Source organism: Schistocerca serialis, chromosome 1 (assembly GCF_023864345.2).
Source record: "Schistocerca serialis cubense isolate TAMUIC-IGC-003099 chromosome 1, iqSchSeri2.2, whole genome shotgun sequence".
In the NCBI taxonomy this organism is placed as follows: Eukaryota; Metazoa; Arthropoda; class Insecta; order Orthoptera; family Acrididae; genus Schistocerca; species Schistocerca serialis.
Genome location: NC_064638.1, coordinates 554,128,601 through 554,152,093, shown reverse-complemented (window position 1 = coordinate 554,152,093; position 23,493 = coordinate 554,128,601). Strand labels below are relative to the sequence as shown.

Below are 23,493 nucleotides of genomic sequence, written 5' to 3'. Positions count from 1 at the left end.
TAAGTGTTCTGCCAACAAAACGCAATCTTTGGTTAGCCTTCCCCACAAAATTTTCTAAGTATTCTTTCCAACTTAAGTTGTTCGTAGTTGCAATTTCTAGGTTATTTAGTTGAATTTACGGTCTTTAGATTTGACTGATTTATCGTGCAACCGATGTTTAACAAATACCTTTTAGCACTCACGTGGCTCACCTCATACTTTCCATTATTTAGGATAAATTTCAATTTTTGGTCCATACTGATACCTTTTCTAAATCGTTTTCCAATTAGTTTGGTCTTCTGATGACTTTGGTAGTCGATAAACGACAGCGTCATCTGCAAACAACCGAAGACGGCTGCTCAGATTGTCTCCTACATCGTTTATATAGATAAGGAACAGCAAAGGGCCTATAACACTACCTTCCGGAATGCCAGAAATCACTTCGGTTTTACTCGATGACTTTCCGTCAATTCCTACGAAATGTAACCCCTCGGACAGGAAATAAAGATCCTGTCGCATAACTGAGAGGATATTCCACAATCACACAATTTCACTACAAGCTGCTTCTGTGGAACCGTCTCAAAAGCCTTCTGAAAATCTAAAAATACGGAATTAATTTGAAATCCCTTGTCAACAGCACTCAACACTTGGTGAGAGTAAAGAGCTAGTTCTGTCTAACAAGAACGATGTTTTTGAAATCCATGTTGGCTGTACATCAATAGACAGTTCTCTTAGAGGCAGTTCATAGTGTTCCAACACAATATATGTTCCAGAATCATGCTGCACATCGTTAATGATATGGGCCTGCAATGTTGTGGATTACTTCTATTGCCTTTCTTGAATACTGGTGTGACCTGTGCAACTTTATAGTCTTTAGGTGCGGATCTCTCGTCGACTAGTCGGTTGTACGATTTTTTTAAAAAAAGTTGTTGCATAAGAGTACTCTGAAAGGAACCTAACTGGTCTGGACTGAAGACTTGATACTATAAAGTGATTTAAGTTCCTCCACTACTCCGAAGGTATCTACCGAGTTACTTACATTGGCAGCTGTTCTTTATCCGAATCCTGGATAATTTACTTCACCTCCTTTAAAGGAATTTCGGAAGGCTGTGTTCAGTAACTCTGCTTTAGCAGCACTGTCGTAGATAGTATTTCCGCTGCTGTTACGGAGAGGAGGCATTGATTGTCTCTTGCCGCTAACATACATCGTAACAATTATTGAACGATATGGGGAAAAACGTAAATTATTTGCAAACTAGGGAGTGCGCACATTTTATTCAGCATCTAAACGTCACTACATTTACTCGGATTTAGGTTATGGCATGTTCGATATGGCATTGAAGCCCGCATTAAATTTCGAGGTTCTGTAAAAGATCACGAATCTTGGGAGTGCTGCGTTCTTCTAAATTTGGCGCGCATTTTTTCCTTGTTTTTGCAATAGTATTCTAACCTGTTTCGTGTACCATGGGGAATCAGCTCCGCCGTTTGGTAATTTATTTGGTATAAATCTTTCAATTTCTGCCGATACTATTTCTTTGAATTCAAGCCACATCTGGTCTACACTTACTTTGTTAATTTGGAAGGAGTGGAGAATCTCTCACGAGGGTGTTAAGTGAATTTCATCTGCTTTTTTGAATACGTATATTTTTCGTTTATTTTTAGTGGATTTGGGAGTTAAGGTATTCCGTCTCGATGCGACAGCCCCGTGTTCACTAATCCCTGTATCCGTTTTGATGCTAGTTACTAATTCAGGATTATTTGTTGCTAAAAGGTAAAGTGTATTTTCACAACCGTTTACTATTTAAGTCGGCTATTGAACCAACTGCTCGAAATTTTCAGAAAATGCGTTCAGCACAATTTCGGATAATTTATGCGTACCTCCGCATTTAAACAAGTATTTTGGCCAACTTACCGAGGGTAAATTTAAGTAACCACCAGCTATAATTGTGCGACTCGGGTGTTTGAGATTACAGAAGTTTTCTTTGGACCTCTGAGCAATTGTATCATCTGAGTTTGGAGGTCGGTAAAAGGATCCAATTATATTATTACTCCGGTTGCCCGAAATGACCTCTGCCCATACCAACTGACTGGTACTATCCACTTCAATTTCGCTAAAAGATAAACTAGTTCTAACAGCAACAAACACACCACCGCCAACCATATCCAGCCGTTAGGTCTTCCGCAAAAATTTTGGCTGAACTTCTGACTTTAACCAGCTTTCAGTGGCCATAACAATCTGTGCTTCTGTGCTTCCTATTAGCTCTTGGAGCTCTAGTACGTTAGCAACCCAGCTACGGTAGTTCACGACTGTTACACCGATGGTTCTTCCAGTGCCCGTCCTGCGCCCATTGAGACTGAAGCCTTATCTGTGTTTCCCAGAGACCCTCCAACCTAAAACACTGACAGGTCCGTACCACACAGCATGTAATGAACCCCTAACCTATTTAGTGGAACCCAGACCCCATCATCCTATGGCGCAAGTCCATATATCTGCAGCCTACGCGGTCGCAGAACCATCTGAGCCTCTGGTGCGAAACCGGGTGGTGAGTCTGAATCAGTCGGCAGTCGTTCCTGTCAACTATGCTACAAATGGTGAGCTCTGCTTTCATCTCGCAAGGGTGGTAGCCTTTACCTCATTTGATTGCCGCTCGAAACCAGAGAGAATATCTTCCAATCCTAAGCGATACACATCATTGGTACAGACATGAGCCACCACCTGCAGTTAGCTGTACCCTGTACTCTTCATGGCATCCGGAAGGATCAGCCTCACGTCTGGAATGACTCCAACAGGTGGTATGCCCACGGATTTCGCACTGGCTTTTTTTCCCTCCTTGGCAGTCATGTTCCTAAGGGATCCCTAAAGCGCCTAACACATTGGAGTTTCCACCTACCAATAGTCCTACCCTCTCTATGTTCTGTGACTGCCCTGATCTTGCAGGCTGAGAGGTTTCCTCTGAAACAGGACAAGTGACTGCATTTGGCTAGACAGTGTCGGCAACAGACGGCACCTGGAACCTGTTTGCCCGACTAACCGGGGATGTCTTACATTCGGCCGCCTGGGAAGTCTTCCGCAACCTGCCAAACCCCGAGACGACCTCCCACTCAACCACGGTTGAGAGGTCAACCCCAAAGCAAGCAGTAACTGAGCTGGCCACTGGTCCAAACCGACCGATGGTCCCGTGGGTCGTGCTGGCCGTCCGTTGGATCCCTACGGCCGATCCACAACAGTGATGGCTATCCACTACAGCCTCAAGCTGTGTGACTGAACAAAATTAAACTTCCGGAAACATCGTTTACAATTTGTCTTAAGTTTCTGATTTACCAGGTATCCTAGAAAAATCAAATTGCAATATTTTTACAAAATTATCCACGGGGAAATGTGTCGTCCTGCTGCTGACGGTGAATCACGTTTCCTCGATACTCTCCTGGTCAGATATCTGCCGCTGCCAGACCACACAATCGTTCTCATATCTGATTGGCTGGATGATGTTGCAGCTAATGACATCCATAGCGTTCCTCGGACACCACAATAATTACTTTCTAACCAACCCTTGAATCCGAATTTAATTGAAACGGTTTATTATTATTATTATTATTATTATTATTATTATTATTATAGTTCGTCATTACGATTATTCATACTCGTTGACCAAGAACATTGCCTGAATTGAGCAATGGATAATACTAGATCATCATCCAGTGAACCGGGCACCCTAGTGAACCATCGCGGGTAATAATGTCCAGCGTACTTCACCATGTGTATAGGGAGTTGCAGATAAAAGGGTCAAGAGGTGTTCACAATAATTACAGCATTTATTCTATGTATCCACATACATACAATCACCAGAAACAGAAGCTTTGATGCATGGAAACGACGTACTAGACTTATGACAGCTGACGCAATACGCTAACGTACTTCAAACATCAGTAATTCTCGTGACTCTGGGAAGAGATCCCGTCTCGTAAAATAAGTAGGGTCAAATTCAGACTGTTTTCCCACAGTTGGTCCTCAGACCAAAGGTTCACTAAAGTAAAGGGCTTTTGGGTTCGCACACTCATTTCGAGAACAGTAAGAATCGAAAATTTAGTAACTAGAAGAATAGCCTAAAACAGGTAGACCATGAACAATCAAGAGGACAAACCAAAGCATTGCTGCACCGCAATATCATGTCGTGACGGAACCATAGGCGATTGTCCCTCATGGCATAACACTGCCCCACAGGACGGGTGTGTCTCATCCTAATAAGTTGAATTTAAGACGCAGACGCAAGTTTTTAGTACCGAGCCAAGGACTGATTCTGCAGTCACTTCAGCTGCCATCTGCAAACTGTAAAAAGGGTGAGACCAAATCGCTACGACGAGGCGAACTGTAGGGAGAGTCAAATCATTTTTAACGGCATTCAATAATTTCCATCTTCATTCTGAAGAATAGTTTGCTGTCAGAGTTCAGCATACTTTCGACTCAGCCTATAGATGCAAACGCATACCTTTCTGTAGTGTTTTCTGTCCTTTTGCACTAACTTTTGGTAATACCTTCCGGCTTCTGCGAACGTATTTGCTTTATCTAGATACGCGTTCATCTGAATCACGGTAGAACTCTCTTTCTAGCCTTGCCAAGGCATTTACTTATTTCCAATGGCTGTTAAACCGTTTCTTTTGCATTTAATCTAATAGTTAATTAAAATGCTGCTTTAATTTAGTAGTAGAATCAACTCCTTTATTACTGAGTGGGGATCAATTTATTTCCATCAGACAAATGCTCCAAAACGCCGGGCATAAAACGGGGTTCTTCCGTCGTTCCAATCTAGAGTTCTATTACTGATAGAAAAATAGGGCCATGTGGTCCGGATAGTCTTTGGGATAGGGGACCAAATGTATATCCAGCAGGATCATCTTAGTGTCACTATCTAACAATACAGGGTCAAAGTATGAGTATTAGACACTTCGTCCTGCTTAGGCAAATGCGATAAATTGATCGCTTCTTTTTACATTTGATCTCCTCTATGGTGGGCACTAAGAAGCTTATGGAGGCACTATTAGTCCGTGGGCGGTTCATTAGAAAACCTCCAAAAAAAAAGTTGCTACCATTTTTTCATACCAAAATAGAGTTGCTGATTCAAAGACGGACAAGCACAGCAAATTGCTGAAAGTTTTACGATATATTTCTAATATCGTGATCTCGAACAGCTTTTTTAAAGTTTCTTCGGGTCTTTATCCATCTTCGAAATAAAGAGGATCAAAGTTACACTACTTATATTCGTAAAATACATTCGTGAAATCCAATGTCAGGCGAAAAGGTAGTCCATAAAGTGACGTAGCAATATGTACTCTGTTAAGTGTCTTAGTTACCGTGAGAAGGGTTCTGGGAAACCAACGTTGTAGTAGTGAACCACAAGAAAAATTTTTCTCTCCGTAAAACCCGATCCTAGGTGTGAAGTTAGATTAACGTTGTTTCAGTTTCACACAACTAAACTATCAAAATTTACTGACCCATAAAGGTCTTGTCATAGGAGTGACATGCTCTGCTCTGGCAAAGAAGAGAAGGGAACCGGTGGAAAAAGCACCTAGTAGAGCATAGAAAAGACGAATGTGCTCCTAGTTATGATTATCATCGAAAAGAGGAATACCAGCTGCCTCATTCTATCTTTCTCATGACCTTTAAAAATTTTCAGAAAATTGAAAGACCAGGAGACATTGGCATTTGGAAAGAGACGAAAACGTAATATATAGTAGATAGTTGACACTGTGACGGAACAGTGATAAGGTGCTGCAGTCATGGACAGTGTGTATGGTCCCGGCGGAGGTTAGAGTCCTCCCTCGGGCGTGTGCGTGTGCAAGCTTAGGGACTAATGACCTTAGCAGTTAAGTCCCATAAGATTTCACACACATTTTTGAAGGTGATAAGAACATAGACAAATCAGTGCCACTGGGAGAGGAATAAAGGGAAGGTGAAAGTGGAGGTGGGTGAGAGCCAGTGATAATGAGAGACTCTGACAATAACGGGGAAGAGATAACCGTGAGAAGAGACAGAAGCAGTGAGGAGGAGTGAAAGAGATAGTAGCAGTAAGAGAGAGACAGTGACGGGGGAACAGCAGAATGAATGAAACTGTGGCTTAGAAACAGGAGACAGGACAGTTATACACACACACACACACACACACACACACACACACACACACACACACGTAATGACAACGAGTTGTTCTGAATGAGTGAGAATGGGCAAGTGGGAGTGTTCGAGCGATTTAGAGCGATGGCCGAGTGGGTATTAGCGAGTTAAGAGAGCTTGTAGCAGTGAGAGGTGAGTTGCATGTTAAAAAGTGCGCGGATATGTTCGGATGCCAATATTTTTGAGAATTTTTAACGTTGAAGAAGGTAGAATGAGGCAGCTGGAACCCAACTTTTCGGCCAGTCTTTTAACATGAGCATGTTCGCCTTTTTTGCGCTTCGATAGCATTTTTTCATTGGTGTCAGGTATACAGGGCCACGTTAATATAGTCAACTGAGGATTCAATAAAAAACACCTTCGAATCATCGGCACCTTATATTCAAATGTTTTATGTTACGTTTTCTGACATGTTCCACATCCACGAGAATACTGATTTTTGGGTCTATGGAACGAAAACTGAACCTAATCTTACACGGGCCACAACGATCTGTCGTTTGTCAAAGCCACTTATGTCAGTGGAATTAGCCATTTGCGGCCTTTATAGCCTCTAGAATATTTCCCAATTTGTCTTTGCCCTGACACCAGGTGGCATTCCATTTTGCGAAGGGCTGTGGTCATAGCGTAGTTCCTACGCGCAGAAAATTGTAGCGCCAGCCTCGTATCGTTTGTGTCAGATCTTGTCCTCGATTTGGGTGGAGTGTAAGAACACTTTGTAGTACACAGAAAATGCACTACGTTTATCACTACTAAACTTGCCACGATGTAAGGACCCCGTCAAAGGATGAAAAATACATTAACACTTGACAACAAATCTCCTTAGTATCGAGAGCACTGTTTTTCATTTTTTTGCCAGAGCCGTAGATGTGGCTGCCGAGTCGTCTATATTTGACATTTTCATTTGCAAGAATGCATAGTCCCGCCAATAACAGAGGCAATAGGCGGTTATTTGATAAGAGCGTGTGAAACCAGGGACGGAGATTTTGGTGCGCAATCCTGTTTCGCCTAAAAGTCACACTACCACATTCGTAAAAACTAAAAAACTAAACTCCGCCCGAACAGGCCAGGAGGCCCCAATGGTACTGTCACGCGTGTAGCAATAAGAATCAGGCTCTGACATTTTTGAAATGGCTGTCATAATCTAACTCGTCTGTACCCAGATGTCTGACAATTAAGCATTATATTTTTCAGTATTTAGTAACTCCTTCAATTATTTTCCTATTACACGCGTTTAACTTCCTTCCACAAAAATTCGTGAAATTTTCGTTGCAACATTACGAAGGTTTACTTCCACAATACTACGTTAATAGGATCAAAGAAATTCACTGTCATAGAGATCGTTAATTCAGTTTTTCTGCGCGCTCCCCACGGTTTCTGGTCTTATTTACATTCCCGTATCTGCGGCCTTTGTTTCGCGTGAACAGTAGAAGGCCTTTAACCACTCTTTCCACTTGTCACTATTTGCGCAATTCATTCGCCGCACCTTTTTGTGTGTGTTCAGTGGGCTGAAGTGTTGCCAACTTGAGAATATCACTGGCCACCGGTAGTCCAACTCGAAGAAAAAAGATCAGAGATAATTCATATATTGGCAATACTCCAACCCCCTTAAAATGAACGCGCTTAAAATGAAACCTACAAGTGGTAATTACTGTCGTTAGGCCTGTCGCAAACTACTCATACGCATACGCGTGAGATGGCAAACTGACAAACTGCAAAACGGAAAAGCTCGCACAAGCCTAAGGTATGAGTGACTGTCAAGTGCTTACATTCCACATATAATATCAAATTTCTCCTTCCTAAATTTTGAAGTGAAACATCACTAACGAGGACTTCATATAATAAGAAAGACGAGACTGCTAATAAGCTGTCAGTGAAGGACAAACGACGGAAAATGGGCATACAGACGCAACCTTCCGTTCATCAGTTTTTCAAATAATAAGCAAATGTTTGCCTAAAATGTTGTTTAGCAGGAAACTTCTATGAAACTACTGGAAGATTATTTCCACTGCTTATAGCTGTAACTCCACTTCAAGAAAGTCTCTAATCCGGTTGCTTTGCTAAAAATTGAACTGATACGGCAAGTTACCCAGCATTCTCATTATACAGAATATGACTTTCTGTAGGCAGCTCTAACCAACTGTGTAGCTACGTGTACGTTCAGTTCATGGCGGTCGGGATGGTTTCGTTCGGGTAATAGGTAAGATTCTTGCATTCCCATTAAAGTTTTGAAGGACGCGCGTAATCTCTAGCTGGAAGTGGGCTACTTGTTAAAGTAACAGTATATTTTTAATTCTGCTTCCTTTATTATAAGCTGTGATATTTCTGCACATGTAATATCCTAACTCTTCAACGACTAACGTAGAATTTAGTAGATAAAAATTCGACTACGATACCTGAATCATTGTAGAAAGAGCAAACCACCATCTTCACTTTCCTTTTTCGTGCGAATAATATCCAGCTTACTTTTTCGTAAGATTTATTCATACCATTCTCAATCACCAACTGGATTATGTAATGAATCCGAGGCAGAAAGCTAAAGCGTATAAAATAGATTCCTTATCCTATGTAGAATATTACTTACAGCAAAAAACAGGTAGGAATGCATCAAACACATGTCGTTACGCAATTTATCAGTTGCGGACCATTGATGTAAGGCTGACCTGCAGAAGAGACATAAACACACCATCGCGAGATAGTAATAAATAAGTCGCCAGCTAATTATTGCACGATAAAGATCGATGAGCTAACATCGTACGCGACACGATGCACGAGCACCTAGATGTTACTATCTCTAAGGTACAAACACAGATTATATTCATCGACACGTATAGTGTGATATTTCACGTAGTGATTTCTCAGTGGATAACAGGACTGGTAGCAGCGTCGAAGCCTCACTGAGACATATGCGCTTATCTATAATCCGTCCATGACAGAAAAGAGGCGTGGTAAGTGTCACGGCAAGCCATCGTATCTTCAGTTCTCCTCCCGCGCTGCATATTGACACGTGAACACAGGATTATTGCCACGCTTTGGCTCCTGTCTTGCGCTGAATTTAGTGCATTTGTGTGACTCGGAGAACCATCAGCCATACAGTCACTTCAGTGAACAGCTTCAACATTAAATTTCTATTAACACGTACCGCCAATAAAACGCCTATATTAGTTTATCGCTGGAAGTTAGGTCGCCGCATGAGGACCCAAGGACGCAAACGCCATATACACATTATATTGAAAGAAAAAACTCGATTTCCATCCCACTGCTCAACAGAAGTCAGTCGCTAGCAAGATCTTCCCCCTGGCGACTCGCCGTCCTTCGGCGGGTTCGTGATTGGCTACCATGTGGCCCCAACTTTTGCAGCACTTTTTCCTTCCCTGCTGCTCGTCTATTCTCTTGATATTCTTTTTCCTCATCATGTGGGGAACGTGTCTAGGATGTACTTTTCCCCTCCCGTGGGAAACATGTCTAGGATGTAGTGGGAAATATGTTCTGCATTTTAAGTAGCCAATATCATAAGTTTCTCCGCTGTTTTTCGTTCCTTTCCTTTTATTCGTTCCTTCTCCTATCCTTCCTCCACTTCGGCGTTTGAGGTTCCTCTTTTTCTTCTTCTTCCTCCTTGTGTGCTCCTGAAGGCCGGCTTACGCGACAGGTGATTCGGTAACGCGTAATTCCCAGCCCCAGGTCGACAGTAAGGTACGTACGTAGCCACTGACAGTACAGGGCTAGGGAGAGGTAATAATCTGAGCTGCTACCTTCCCAAATTGCCGATTGGTTCATCTGTCAGTGTTCGGGTGGTCTGACATGATGTTTGAAGAATCACCTAAGGTGGGTGCGACCCCCTCCCTTCCCCTGAGGGGGGAGTCACCGTTTCGAAGTAGCGCGCCATCGGAGACGACGGCAATTGTGGAGGATTTTCTCGCAATGAGGCAATCACCATCTTCCGTCAACGTCCACACCCGTAAACTGAATGAGGCTAAAGATTCAAAGACCTTCCCAGCTGCACCACGGTTCCTCGTGGTTCCACGTACTACAGATGGTCAGTCCTTTGCTTCGGTAAATCCGTTTATAATTCAGAAAGGTGTTGATGCAGTTGCCAGCCCTATGAAATCCTGCTCTCGTTTACGCAACGGCTGCTTGCAGCTTTGCTCCTTCACGGCTATCCTGTTCGTGTCGAGGCCCATCAAACGCTGAATTCTTCCTTGGTGTTATTTACACTAGTCTGCTCTATGGTCTGCTGAGGCAGAAATTCAAACTAACATCACTGTTAAGTTTGTCATCGCAGTCCATCGGGTGATGAAGATGCATACTTAGTGTCCATGCACTCTCTCTTTTGATACAGTGCTGCTTCTGTCAAAGACCATACAAAGCTATGAAGTTATCACAGACCATCATACATTCCAAACAAGATGCGCTGCTACCAGTGTCATCGTTCGAACCATACTCAAATGTCCTGACGGCACATGGTTAAATGTGTAACCTGTGGTAGGGATTTTCACGAGGCCGGTTGTCCGCCTCCTCGTCGCCATATCAATTGCAATGGCGACCATGCCGTCTCCTCCCGAGATTGTCCAATGTATCTCGATGACTGGGCCATCCAGGAGATCCGCGTAATGTAAAAACTGCTTTACCCGGCCGCATTCAAGCTGTTTGCTAGTCGCAAACCCTGCGTTAGACCTTACAGCACTTACACTATTGTTCTTGCTACAACTCTTTCCACGAAGGACATGGCCATGCAGACATACGACCCCAAATTCAGCACCGCGATTGTAAGAGCGCCCAGTGTCATGCTAGCATCCCTGTCTCCTCCTCCAGCTGTGTAGCAAGCGACCAAACTTCCGCTTCACCAGGCGAAATCACCTGCTACACAACCAGCAAGCAGGAAAGGACAGAAGGAATACTCCCGTGAAGACTTCTTATGTCCCTCCAGCCACAAACATCTGAGTCTCCCACTGCCAACCGGAAAGACTCCAAGAAATCAATCAAAGGCAAACTGTCTTCCCATTTATGACTCGGGGATGCTCTTCGGTGATGTCGCCACGTGACACCCTCGCCCGGCCGACCTCGATGTCGCCGATGCGCACCGCCAGCTGTTCTTCTGACCTGGACTCCGCAGTCCGATAGAAGGAGAATGCCAGCGCCTCTGTAGATACCATGGAGCAGGATCCTCCAGCCTCTGCGCCCTGTAGCAGTAAGTCTTCGAAGGCTGGCACTCGAGAGCCGCCCAGGTGACACTCCTTCATTTCTTCCCTGCCCCCGCCCCCCCCCTTTGCTTGTCATGCCTCTCCTCCAATGGAACGTTTGCGGCCTTCGATCCAACAAAGAGGGCCTACGGCTGTTCTAGGAATCGCAACGTCTGCTTGTTCTCTGCCTCTAGGAAACAAAATTACGTCCTCGCGACCGCTTTGAGCTCTTGCATTTCTTCCAGGTCCACTTTGACCTCCGCCCTCCCTCCTCCCCCCCTCTCCCCCCCTCTCCCCTCCCCCCTCTTCCCCTCCCCCCCCCCTCAAGAGGAGGCACTCCATCTCATGGGGAAGTCGTGCTGACCATCGGGGTGACGTTCATAGTCAACCCATCTACCCAGCTTCAAGCTGTTGCAGCCTGCATTTTCCTTCCTCATCCCTCTGTCATTAGGTGTCGCCATGGCAGACTTCCTCCAGCTTCCTGGGCAACTCCTTCACCCCCTTCTGCTGCTCAGTGACTTTAATTTGCACCATTCCCTTTGGGGCTCTCCCAGAACTTGCCAAAGGTGCCATCTTGGCTGACCTGAGTAAACCTAACTCCATCTGCCTTAACACTGGAGCACCCACGTTCCTTTCAGACTCCACGCACGCCTATTTCTGTTTGGACCTCTCCTTGTGCACTGCCAGCTCTCCTGGGGTCTGTTCTCTCTGACATACTCAAGTGAACATTTCTCGTGTGCTATCCGCCAACACCTACCCTTCCTATGTGCACATCAAAGTAGCAGCTTTCTAAGGCCAGCTGGAGGCATTACTCCTCTTTGGTGACCTTCGACGAACGACATCTCCCCAGTTGTGATGACCAGTTTGTAATAGAAACACAATACGTTTCTATGAGATGAGAACGTATCTCCCATACATGCCCTTCTGATGCACAGTAATCATATTTCAATAATTAATTCATCTACTGCTTGTCTTCACGGTTCTGCTGTTCTGTTTATGAACCGGCATTTCGGACTGTTCGTGTCTATTAAGGTTCCCTCACCTCAAAATGTTGACGGCTGGAGAGCCCGCTAGCGGACACAGCAGTGTCTCACCTCACACAGTGTGGCTTAGCAGCCCCAACGCCACTCCAAGCCAGTAAACGCCCGTTCACGTTAACAAAATTTGAAACGAGTCATTCTATTTCATCATTAATGTTGGTCCTCTGTAGGTAAAAAAACTGAAAATCTAAAGACTACAAATGTGTCATGTGTCAATACAACGTGTGAACTCTGCGCGCCTTGAGAGCGCAGAGTGGTGCAAGTTAGTTGCCTCATAACGAGAATTAGAAACAAAAACAAGTTGGAAAGAAAGAAATGAAAAAAAAAATACCATGCATACAATTTGCAGTTTGAGAAAGCGAGCAGAACTGAAGACGCAGGTTACATCGCGATCAGAGACTCTGTGAATAACAATGTGGGAAATGGTGTCACAGAATGTGACTACCTTTCTCGCTCGTTTCAATGCTGCAGATCTTCCACGAGTTTGGCGTAGTCCAGTAACACTCCTCCTTCGCATTTCGCTATATCCGTCTTTTTTTCCCCCCTTGCGTATCGGGGGGTAGTGGCCTTTGTATTTCCTGATAACGAAGCATGAGTGTGAAAACCCTTGTTGGCTCTTAGAAGACGCTAAACGAGATATTGTAACAGAGTTACCTGTACGTTGGCTTCGACGCGGTCAACAAATTCTAATTAATGCAAAGCGATAAAGAAATCTACAGCAAGTAGAATTGTAAGAATCCGCGACTGCGATAACAACTTAAATGGTGTAAAAGGTCTCCAAACTAAGATCGCATTTACAGGCCACATTCATCCACAGTATGTTTAATCAACAAGCGAATGTGGCTGTACGGTAGAGAATAGCTTTCGATACCGTCTGCATAATAGTGAGGAGCGTCTGGCCGTCAGGCTCTGCCAGCGACCTCTCAGTAGTCAACAGGTTAAAATAGCCCCCTACAAGACCAGTGTTGCTGCTCAATATTTTTCGATGCGCAATAATATTGTCCGCGTATGGGTTACATTGAGCGATTGTGTAATATTAGTAATGAGCGCATCAGAAACTTAAGAAATATCTTGCCCTTCCTGACAAATATTGTGCCTTCTGTGAACAATATTCACAATATCCCCGCCAGCCGCTCACATCTCCTGTCTTATTCCGTCTATTAACAGAGTTCGAAATGCGAAGAGACATAAAAGGTGTTTCACATTTCATGTTACAGGCTTCTAGAGGAACTTTAGAGGTAAAGTGTCCCACAGAAACTCATGTCCGAAAATATCATTCAACTACGCTACATAGCGTCAGTTACAGGGGCCGGCACCCGCAAATGGTACATATATTCAGGGTGATTCTGTGACAATACAAACTTTCAGGGATGATGGACAAGGATAAATGTATGAATTTGAGGTGAAGATCGCTGTACTGGAAACTAACGAGTCGATAGCTATAAGCGGAAACCGTTATGATACCTCTGACAGTGGAATACATTTACTAGTACTGTTGTTCCTAAGATTGTAGGGCAGGCAACTTTAATAGTTGTTAGTATGGACGAAAACAAGATAAAGGTGCCTAGTAAACATGGATTCTAAAATGCATACCTGAAGAGCTTGTTTCGCACTAGCGAAAACGAACAATTGCCCATAGGAACTTAGGTATATGATTTAGAGCCAATGTTTGATATTTTTTCTTTTCTTGGTCCGTACTACCACATCTGAAAGTTGCATGCTCCACATTCTTAGCAGCAGCAGCAGCAGCAGCATGCACTCACAATCGGAGGTATCATAATGATATTCGCTCATAACATGTTGGTTTCCGAGCCAGGGAGCCCTACCCGGAAATTGATAATTTTATCCGTTTCCATCATCCTTGAAAGTTTACAATATCATGACGGAATCACCCTGTATATACATAAATTTACAGAGGACGACAACTAGACTTTAACGTCGTTAGATGACGTTTCCGGACATTGGTTCATGTGTAAAAAGTGATTTACTCAGCTCCCTCTGCAGCCTCTGGAAATTCGTAGGATGCTGTGAAACACCCTCCATAAAAGTGCATAGAAATTGTATTGCGCCACCCTTTATATACTACTAACTCCTAGGGGAGACACTGTATGAACAGGCCCTAACAGCACAGCAATACGTAGGTGAAAAGCAACGGCAGACAATGTAACTCTTTCTCGTAAGACTACAATAAATTGTTCCGACAAGACCTTGCCTACATTCAACGACGTAATCTGTGTGACTTGAAATAATTGTCTGTACTAGCACGACGACGTCACGCAATATTTTATATTCAGCTTCTCACGTTACAGCTAGCTACATCACTGTCTACGAATAGTTCAACACAAAAAGACTTTCGGTGGTATAATGGGGTCAGTGGTAGCTATCTGGATATTAATTACAACGACGCATGTATCAGAGTTTACTACGTTTGTAAGATGAACTGACAACAAACCTATTGTCACCAGAAAAATACTAAATGTGAGTCCACGGGGAGTAGGAATGATGTATTTACTTCACCAATAACCTACAGTGGAGCATACTCGGTGTACTCTGACAACACAACTAAACTTTCTCAACAACGTAGGTAGTAGAAACCATAGCTCTCGCATATAACTGATGAATACGTCATATAGATCCGTTGCCTCTTGTAGTTGTTCCTCTCTTAAAGCTTCAACAAGTAATCCTATATGCACCGAGTGTAAAAGCTATAAATTTTTACGCAAGTCGGAGAATACATTCACAAGACAAAGATATAATTTTGTATTTGTCTCGCTGTCAATCAACGATAGCGCCTTAGTACAACAATGTCCTTGACTCCATTGACATTTTATCATAATAAAGTATTTCGTTTGTCTCAACCTTTCAGAATAAAGTGGAATAACTTTTAATTTATAATTAATCACTTTCCTAACACGCAAACTTGATTTCCCTGTCTAAAGATTATCATTATTTTCATTGCAAATAGTTCACTGAAAAATACTCTCTCTTCTCTATTTCTCTGAACTTTGCCTTTACCAATATTCCAGTCTTTCACATTATTGGCCTTTGGATTTGCTTTATTCCGAAAAGATGCTTCAAGATGTTAGTCTGCTTTCAAATAAGACTTTGATTTTTTTTCTTGAAGTAGTTTTGGGATAAAAGACAAGTCGGGTACTGACTTTTTCGTTTTAAAACCGCTTCATTTCCTGAAATTACATCATTTACATGTACAAATCAGCGTTTTATTTCACGAGTGCTAGTACTCTATTCAAAACCCCACTAAGCGGAAATGTAACAAAAAAATAAAACTTGAATGTCACCACTACTTCTCAGCTATATGAACTTCAGTTAATCAGACAAGACTCAATCACTTCAGACATTATCAGCGACCCACTAATATTTAAAACTCAAAACACAGCTCTCGATCTCTCTCTGAGAGAATTAGCGCGTTCTCTTTTAAATGGTTCTTGATTTGTCCTTCAGGGCCAAATGGAAAAGCTGTCACATTCTCAATAACCTTCCGATTGTTTCTAATAAATAATTATTACGTAGGACAACCGTTCTCTTTAATGTAGACTTCACATTCAGTGCATCCAACGAGATTTCCAGAATTTACTTTATTAAGACATTCACGCCGACGTCACACAATAAATCCTAACCAAATATCGCCAAGTCACTATTTCTCAGTGCTTGCGTACCGCTGTACAACCACAATAATGCAATGCAACACTACTATCCGTTAGTGCGTGCTCAGATCCTCAGTCACAAGATAACTAAAAGACTTCGCGTGAACATGTCTCTTTACATATACCTTCCAACGGAAAATCTAAGAAAAGTATTGAAACACGGTTCGCCTACCATAGCGCGTCTGTTAAGCAGCACAGCGTACCATTAATCACAAATAGAACAAACTACTCGCACACTTCAATAAATCGAAACTTTCCCTATACTGGGCATGTCTATCGAAATCGACGCGATAATCATTTTCTACACAAGCTGATAGTCCTCTCAAAATATCGTTCTAAACGACTTAAAACTGCTTTGAACACGCTTGAGATCTTTCTCCATTGCAGACTAATTCACGTATCGTAAGTGAGAGCCGTTCTCATCACACTTTTGAGATAATCTCTCTAGAGGCTCACTACTCGACCAATACTCGGATACCACTCCTGAAATTCTAAAAGGACAAGCAAAGAACCGCTCTCCGCGAGCAATCATATCTCGCTAATCCTCTCTTTACCAGTAAGTGTTTCTTCTTAGCAGTCGCCGGCAAATGTTCCTACTGGCCAGCTGCATCGTAGTAGTTGTGTCCGCCGCACGCCGCGAACCACCAGTCAGCTGGAAGTTGCAAACTTGCTGACTTGAAAGGATACAGCTTTTCTCGACCATCGGGTGTCAAATATCTACAACATTTAACACAAAAATACAACTATAGAAACAACTTAATCTCTTTATTTTTCTAGCACATACAAAGTGTACAACGTTGCTTCCCCCGTTCTCTCTCCAACATTTGAGACTTCGGTGAAACTAATTGGTTACACATGTATCATTCAAAGTATTTTCCATCGCTGTCCACTACTTTCTCCCATCTTTCGGGCAGTGTAGGAATCACGCATCGAAAAAATTGTTCATCTTTTGAAGAGATCCACGAATCGATCCAATTTGTGACTTCTTCATGAGATCGGAAGTGTTGGTCAGCCAGGCCATGCGCCAAAAGAGGGATCAATGTCTGGAGAATACTGCGGGTGGGGTAGGACTTCCCATTTTAACGTTTCCAAGTACGTTTTGACCTCCTTTGCAACGTGGTGTCGAGCGTTGTCGTGCTGCAAAATCACTTTATCGCGCCTCTCGCTGTATTGCGGCCGTTTGTCTTTTAATGCTCTGCTCAAACGATTTAATTGCGTTCGATAACGAACACCTGTGATGGTTTCACTTGGTTTCAACACCTCATAGTACACGAGGCCGAGCTGCGCCCACCAAATGCAGAGCATGATCTTGGAGCCGTGAATATTCGGTTTGGCCGTCGATGTGGAAGGGTGGCCAGGATATCCCCAAGATTTTTTGCGTTTAGGGTTATCGTAATGAACCCATTTTTGTCCCCAGTCACAATGCGATGCAGGAATCCCTTCAGTTTTTGCCTCTGAAGCAACTGTTCACAACCACACAAACGCCGTTCAACGTCTCTTCGTTTCAACTTACACTGGACCAAAGTTCCTTCTTTCTGAATCATGCCCGTAGCCTTGAGACGTTTTGAAATGGCTTGCTGTGTCACTCCCACTAATCGTGCCAATTCTTCTTGAGTTTGACGGGAGTCTTCACTCAGCAATGTCTCCAATTCTGCATCTTCGAAAACATTCTCTCTTCCACCACTACGCCGGTCTACGACGTTAAAATCACAGTTCTTCGAGCGCTGAAACCACTCACGACACGTTCTTTCATTAATAGCGTCCTTACCATACATACTTCAGAGCACCAATGAGCTCGGCCACTTTTTTTCATATTGAAACAAAACAGTAACACCTCCCGCTAATGACAAATAGGCTCGTAAACTGACATTTTCAGTCAAGAACAACTTTATGATGCAGACACAAATCGCATTATGTTTGAATGAGGTTATGTTGACCAAAGTCCAAGCTAACTGCCTGACTGCTGAGATCTGTTTCTTTCGACTGCTACTTACTGTTGTTGCCACCTATTGGCAAACGGCGGAAGCAAAGTTGTACACCTTGTAAAAATCGATAAGTTGAGGCGATACAAACACGTGATGGGCTTTTTACGGGCTGCGGACGGTTTGGCACATTACAAAATCATCATTGCCGACATTGCGGAATGTTAGGACAGACGAGTATAAGAACAGAAATATTAAAATGATTCTTAAGTGTTGCTGCTCAGTACTACACTACTACTCACTGTACAGCTGCGAGGGAAGATCTTTAAAAACAAAAAAACTTAAAAAACAAACATAGGGGCACCCATTTCCAGTTATGTATCAAATGTTGGACCATAAGCGCTTAAAAAGTTCTGATAATCATTTCCTCAAGAAGCCTTCGTTAGTCAATTTTTGACGCGCGCTTACCAGTTTTTTTATTCAACAAAGGAAAGCAAATACTACAGCAGGAACGTCATGATCATCCAACATTTCGAATCAGCCTAAATACTGCATTTGTTTATATAGTAGCCTAATGAGAACTTCAATAATATTGCACAGTATTATTATACTGTAATACTCTAAGGGCTGCTTAAAACTTAAAGAATGTATGTTGAAGCTTATATATAAGCGTTCGAATAAATGGCCAGTATAAACAACAAATGTATTATGCTTAGTAGGCAATATTTAGGCTTACTATGTATCCGGGATTAGGCTGGACAGTCCTGGTTTTTAGTGCTGTCCGGTGTTTGAGATTTTGAAGACTGCCGAGGATTTTTTGACGTCTTGGTTATAAAAGTTCGACAGAGCGCGTTTAACATTATCCTACGGCCAAGCCTCTCTGCCGACCTTGGAGCGAGAGCTGCTTTTCGCCGACGTCGATTGGGAGGCATGGCCCTCGGTTCCACCACAGCTGTCATTTGGCGATACAGGGGGAGCTGTGTGTGTGTTTTCGTGTATAACTCGTCTACATATTACGGAACATTTTGTCTCTACTTGTTTATTGTCTGATAGTTCAGCAGTGGACAAAACGAAGTATGCTTAATATTGTACTTACAGTAACAATGAGCGTATTTATCGTACACTACGTGGTAAGAATTGTCTGTTCCACATAAAGGAAAGGTTGATACAAAGGCCACGCGGAAACAGCTAAACGCGGGAGCGGTATCGATGCTACTGCTTCACCAAACATAAGAGGTTTTTAAAGCCAAACGAGGAAATAAGTTATCTGCAGTGTGCTGCTAAAGGTGGCTTCATTTCCATACAACACTGCTAGACACAAACGCCTGTTTCTGAAGAAAGTAATGTCCAGGAAGAAATAAAACAAAGAACTGCCATGCCTTTAACATTATGAGCGTGTTGCAATTTTGTCATATGATAACATGATGGAGACCGTGGCTGTTGTTTGAAGGCAAATGTTGGTGTTACGACAGCAACCAGCCACAAATTTACTTTTAGTTCCTTTATTCAAAGGAAACCGTTACCGGTTTCGAATCGTTGTGATTCATCCTCAGACGGTTTACACGTTTTCTTTGACATTTGGTGTGTTTTTGCAGATTAATTTCACGACAATTAATCGGTAAAAACACACCAAATGTCATAAAGAAAGCGTGTAAACCGTCTGAGGATGAACCACTACGATTCGAAACCGGTAATGGTTTCCTTTGAATAAAGGAACTAAAAGTAAATTTGTGGCTGGTTGCTGTCCTAACACCAACATTATGAGCGTGGCAATCCTCACGAATGTTGGGTCCGTAAAACGTCCGTGATAATACGGACATTCCGTTATCCTCGGCATGGAAGACGACTCAGTTGACGGGCATGACACTCAAAAGTGCGAACTAATATAAAAAGTCCTGGTTTGCACTCAAATGTGGTAAGCCTAGTGGCAATTAATAATATATGTGAAACTTACTGTCAGATTGAAACTGTGTGCCGGACCGAGACTCGAACGCGGGACCTTTGCCATTCGCGGGCAAGTGCTCTACCGACAGAGCTACCCAAGCACGACTCACGCCCCGGGCTCACAGCTTCAATTCCGCCAGTACCTCGTCTCCTACCTTCCAAACATCGCAGAAGCTCTCCTACGAACCTTGCAGAACTAGCACTCCTGGAAGAAAGGATATTGCGGAGACATGGCTTAGCCACAGCCTTGGGGTTGTTTCTAGAATGAAGTTTTCACTCTACAGCGGAGTGTGCGCTGATATGAAACTTACTGGCAGATTAAGGACGGGGCGTGACTCGTGCTTGGGTAGCTCTGTCGGTAGAGCACCTGCCCGCGAAAGGCAAAGGTCCCGAGTTCGAGTCTCGGTCCGGCACACAGTTTTAATTTGCCAGTTTCATATCAGCGCACACACCGCTGTAGAGTGAAAATTTCATTCTAGAATAATATTATGTAATTACGTTTGCGATAGGGGCACAATCACTGCAGTTTTCGTTACCACTAAATCTCTTCCATATAACACGCTAGCCACTGCAACCTCTTCCCCCTCCCCCACTCTGCACCTATCTGCAACTCGGCAAGACTTAACACGGGTTCCCACGTGGCCGGCGCCACGATCAATACTCGCTCCCGCCGTCATAACAAGGCGAGAGTTGGCAGCACTGGCGCACGCGGCCGGCGCGCGACGCTTCAAGGTTCCCGCGCGACAGTGCAAGCCGGACCTCCCTCAGCAGAACAGCTGCGGGCGTCGGCAATCGGAGCTGCCGACGCGCGTGCTCGACGTGTGAGGTGCGTGCGTGGTGGGCGCGAGACACGGAGAAGTAACGCCGTACCCAGTAGCAGCGGCTTCGCCCGACGACATGGATTACGACGATGACGAGACGGATGAGCAGGGCATGCTGGAAGGTGAGCTGTAACAGTTCACTTAAAGGCCGATTTTCCTGCGGATCTCCCTATTTGAGAAACAGTTTACTAACTACTGTTCAACCAGTTAGCGAAAGGAGAGGTCACACTTAAAAAATGAAGTGGAAGGGGAGGGGGGTGGAGGGAGGGAGGGGAAGAGGGGGAAAAAGTGGGGAGAGGAGTGGATACAGGCACTTCCGCGTCGATCAATAATGTAAACAAGGGTCCGTCGATGCTGATACTAGACTTGCTGTCACCCATCATGACATACACGGTGTTAATACACATGCAGTGTATTCTGATTATGGGTCATTCGTAGGAACACGGAATTTTATAGAAATGTTCGACGGAAAAGCGGTAAGAGAAACACAAATTTGTATACATCTCCCGTGCTTAAATGTTCTGAGGACTAAAGGGCGAAAGTTTGCTTATAGCTAGCTGCTAACCACAAAACTGTAAGACAGTCTACTTACTCTGCGAGTCGCATTACAATGCAGTTACGGACTTACTGAGTCACATGTTTCTGGCTACGTATTATCATGCGGCCGTGAACAGCTGTTAGTCACCTTTTTCCTTGTCAGAAGAAAGCCGCAAGGTCTCTCACCAATGGGACATACTTGCTGGTACCTGTTCATGTATGCGTTGTTAGGGGTGTTATCTCAAGGAATAAATAAATGCAAATTTAACTTCGACATCAGTCTACGGTTCATTTGTAACGGACTACATTGTTCGAAAACAGACACAAGAAATCATAGATGTGAATGGAAAGTAAATAAACTTCGGTGTCCCATTGCCTGTAGACACTAGCTGCTGGCTAGGGAAAATTTCGTTCAGATTTTTGCAGGTAATACAGAGATAAATATACCTGGTTATTTTAAGCAGGTTGTACTTACGTATAAACGACGGCAATGAAATTCGAACATCTCTAGGAAGTGACAACACATTATGGATATGAACTATTTTACTCATAAGTCAGTGTGTTCCAAATTTAGTGCATTTTTCCATAAACGAAGTGGCTGGCAGTACTAATGGTATGAATTATAATTCACATTCCTGCCAACAGGTGGTTGTACTGAGGTGGATTCTGTACATAGTGGACTACCCCAGGTGAAAACAGTCGAAACCGAATCTGAATAGTAGATCGTAGCTTGTTGATAAATTGTACTCTGAGTTTCCTTGTAAGACTCCGAGAAATTATTTAATGTGCCTCTTTGATAACTAGTGTACTCAGGGTAAACAAAAAAGTATACTCAAAGTTTTAAGTAGAATATGCGGTGCATCGATCACACTCGATCAGCGAATTGATACAACGCCTTTAGATAGCACACCATCTTCAAATCCCTGGATCCCGCATATACTCAATTTTTGGGTATTGCTGATAGTTGTACCACAGATTTGAATGTGTGGGTAAAAAAGGTAATTTGAAATTCGTAGTGGTACATAGCGTTCTGTGAAGTTTTATCGCGAATTGCTTCTATTAACACAATTAATACTTCGGCTCTCCGACACAACTTGCTTACAGTATGTTATAGTCAGGAATATTACATTTTAAACAATGTCTCAGATATCGTTGTTAGAAAAATGCTTATCCAGGTTACATGTAATACACTGGCACCCGCGTTCAACTAGTCTAGCCACAATATAGCAGCGTGCAGTGAAGCTAATGTCACTTTCGTAAATAAATGTGAGCCTTGCGGAAGGTACTGCGCTGATACAATGAAAAGCATAATGATACAGATAATGAATTTCTTGCAACAAATTAGGTTACGCTAATGAGAACTGAAATGGCAAATTGTTTCGGTAGGAAGTTAAAATTCCTAAAGCACTGGAGCATTCATCATTGGTTTGCTATTCTGAGTATTCCAATTGATTCAGAGATTGGGTGGCAAGTCATTTGTACACAAAGATTGTGTTCCATGGTCCCCAGAAGAACTATTGTAAACGGGAATATCGCCAGTGCTTCCCTCGTCCCATAGATGGAGCTGTCTGTGATATTTTAATTACAACTCGTAACCTCACTGAGTAAAATTAATACAGCAATTCCCCGGTTTGACAGAAGTGCTCGTTTCCCAGGGTAAAAACGCAAGTGGGCTCCATGACTGTAACTTACAGCTGCTGGTGTTTTACGAACACAAAGCGCAAGTAATTGGATGTGGCGCCTTAACTTCTTAACTCGGCCGTTAATTATAACTGAAGAGATCTTCAAATGAGTAAGAACGTGTGGAGATCGATTTTTCCAGAAACAATACAGAAGCCTTGTTACGGCTATTGACACGGGTGTCTTTGAAGGTGAAATTCCCAGACAGACCGACCTTGAATTAAGAATAACTGACAATAATGATGCTAAGGCAGATTTCCATAACAAATACCTCACCGTACCTAAACGACATGACATTACAGTTTGAATGAAATTATACTATTCTAACGGGCAGTTAAAATTTTCCATGCCGTAAAGGACAGCTTGTCAGTCGGCTGCCGCTATCTTGCCACTTCCACGGTGCAGAGCAATGAGTCTGCATTATCAAGTAGGAAACTTTGCATACTTAGAGAAAAATGCTCTGGACCCAATAACAGATATTTGATACACTGTAAGAGATCGATAAAACCCGTGAAGTTTATAAAAATTTATGTGGTTATTGCATGAGACGAACATTAAGTTT

General features: G+C 43.1%; 1 protein-coding gene across 2 annotated transcripts in view; it reads left to right on the top strand.

Moving 5' to 3' along the window:
• LOC126475343 (cerebellar degeneration-related protein 2) overlaps positions 1-23,493 on the top strand; it is a 485,149-nt gene that overhangs the window by 138,965 nt on the left and 322,691 nt on the right. Inside the window, exon 1 of one of the 2 annotated variants that reach the window (XM_050103170.1) lies at positions 20,652-20,836. The exons of the other annotated variant lie outside the window; for it this stretch is intronic. Coding sequence (XP_049959127.1) covers positions 20,791-20,836 — 46 coding nt within the window. The 5' untranslated portion in view covers positions 20,652-20,790. Of the gene's footprint in view, positions 1-20,651; positions 20,837-23,493 lie in introns of those variants that run through there. 2 annotated transcript variants of the gene reach the window in all.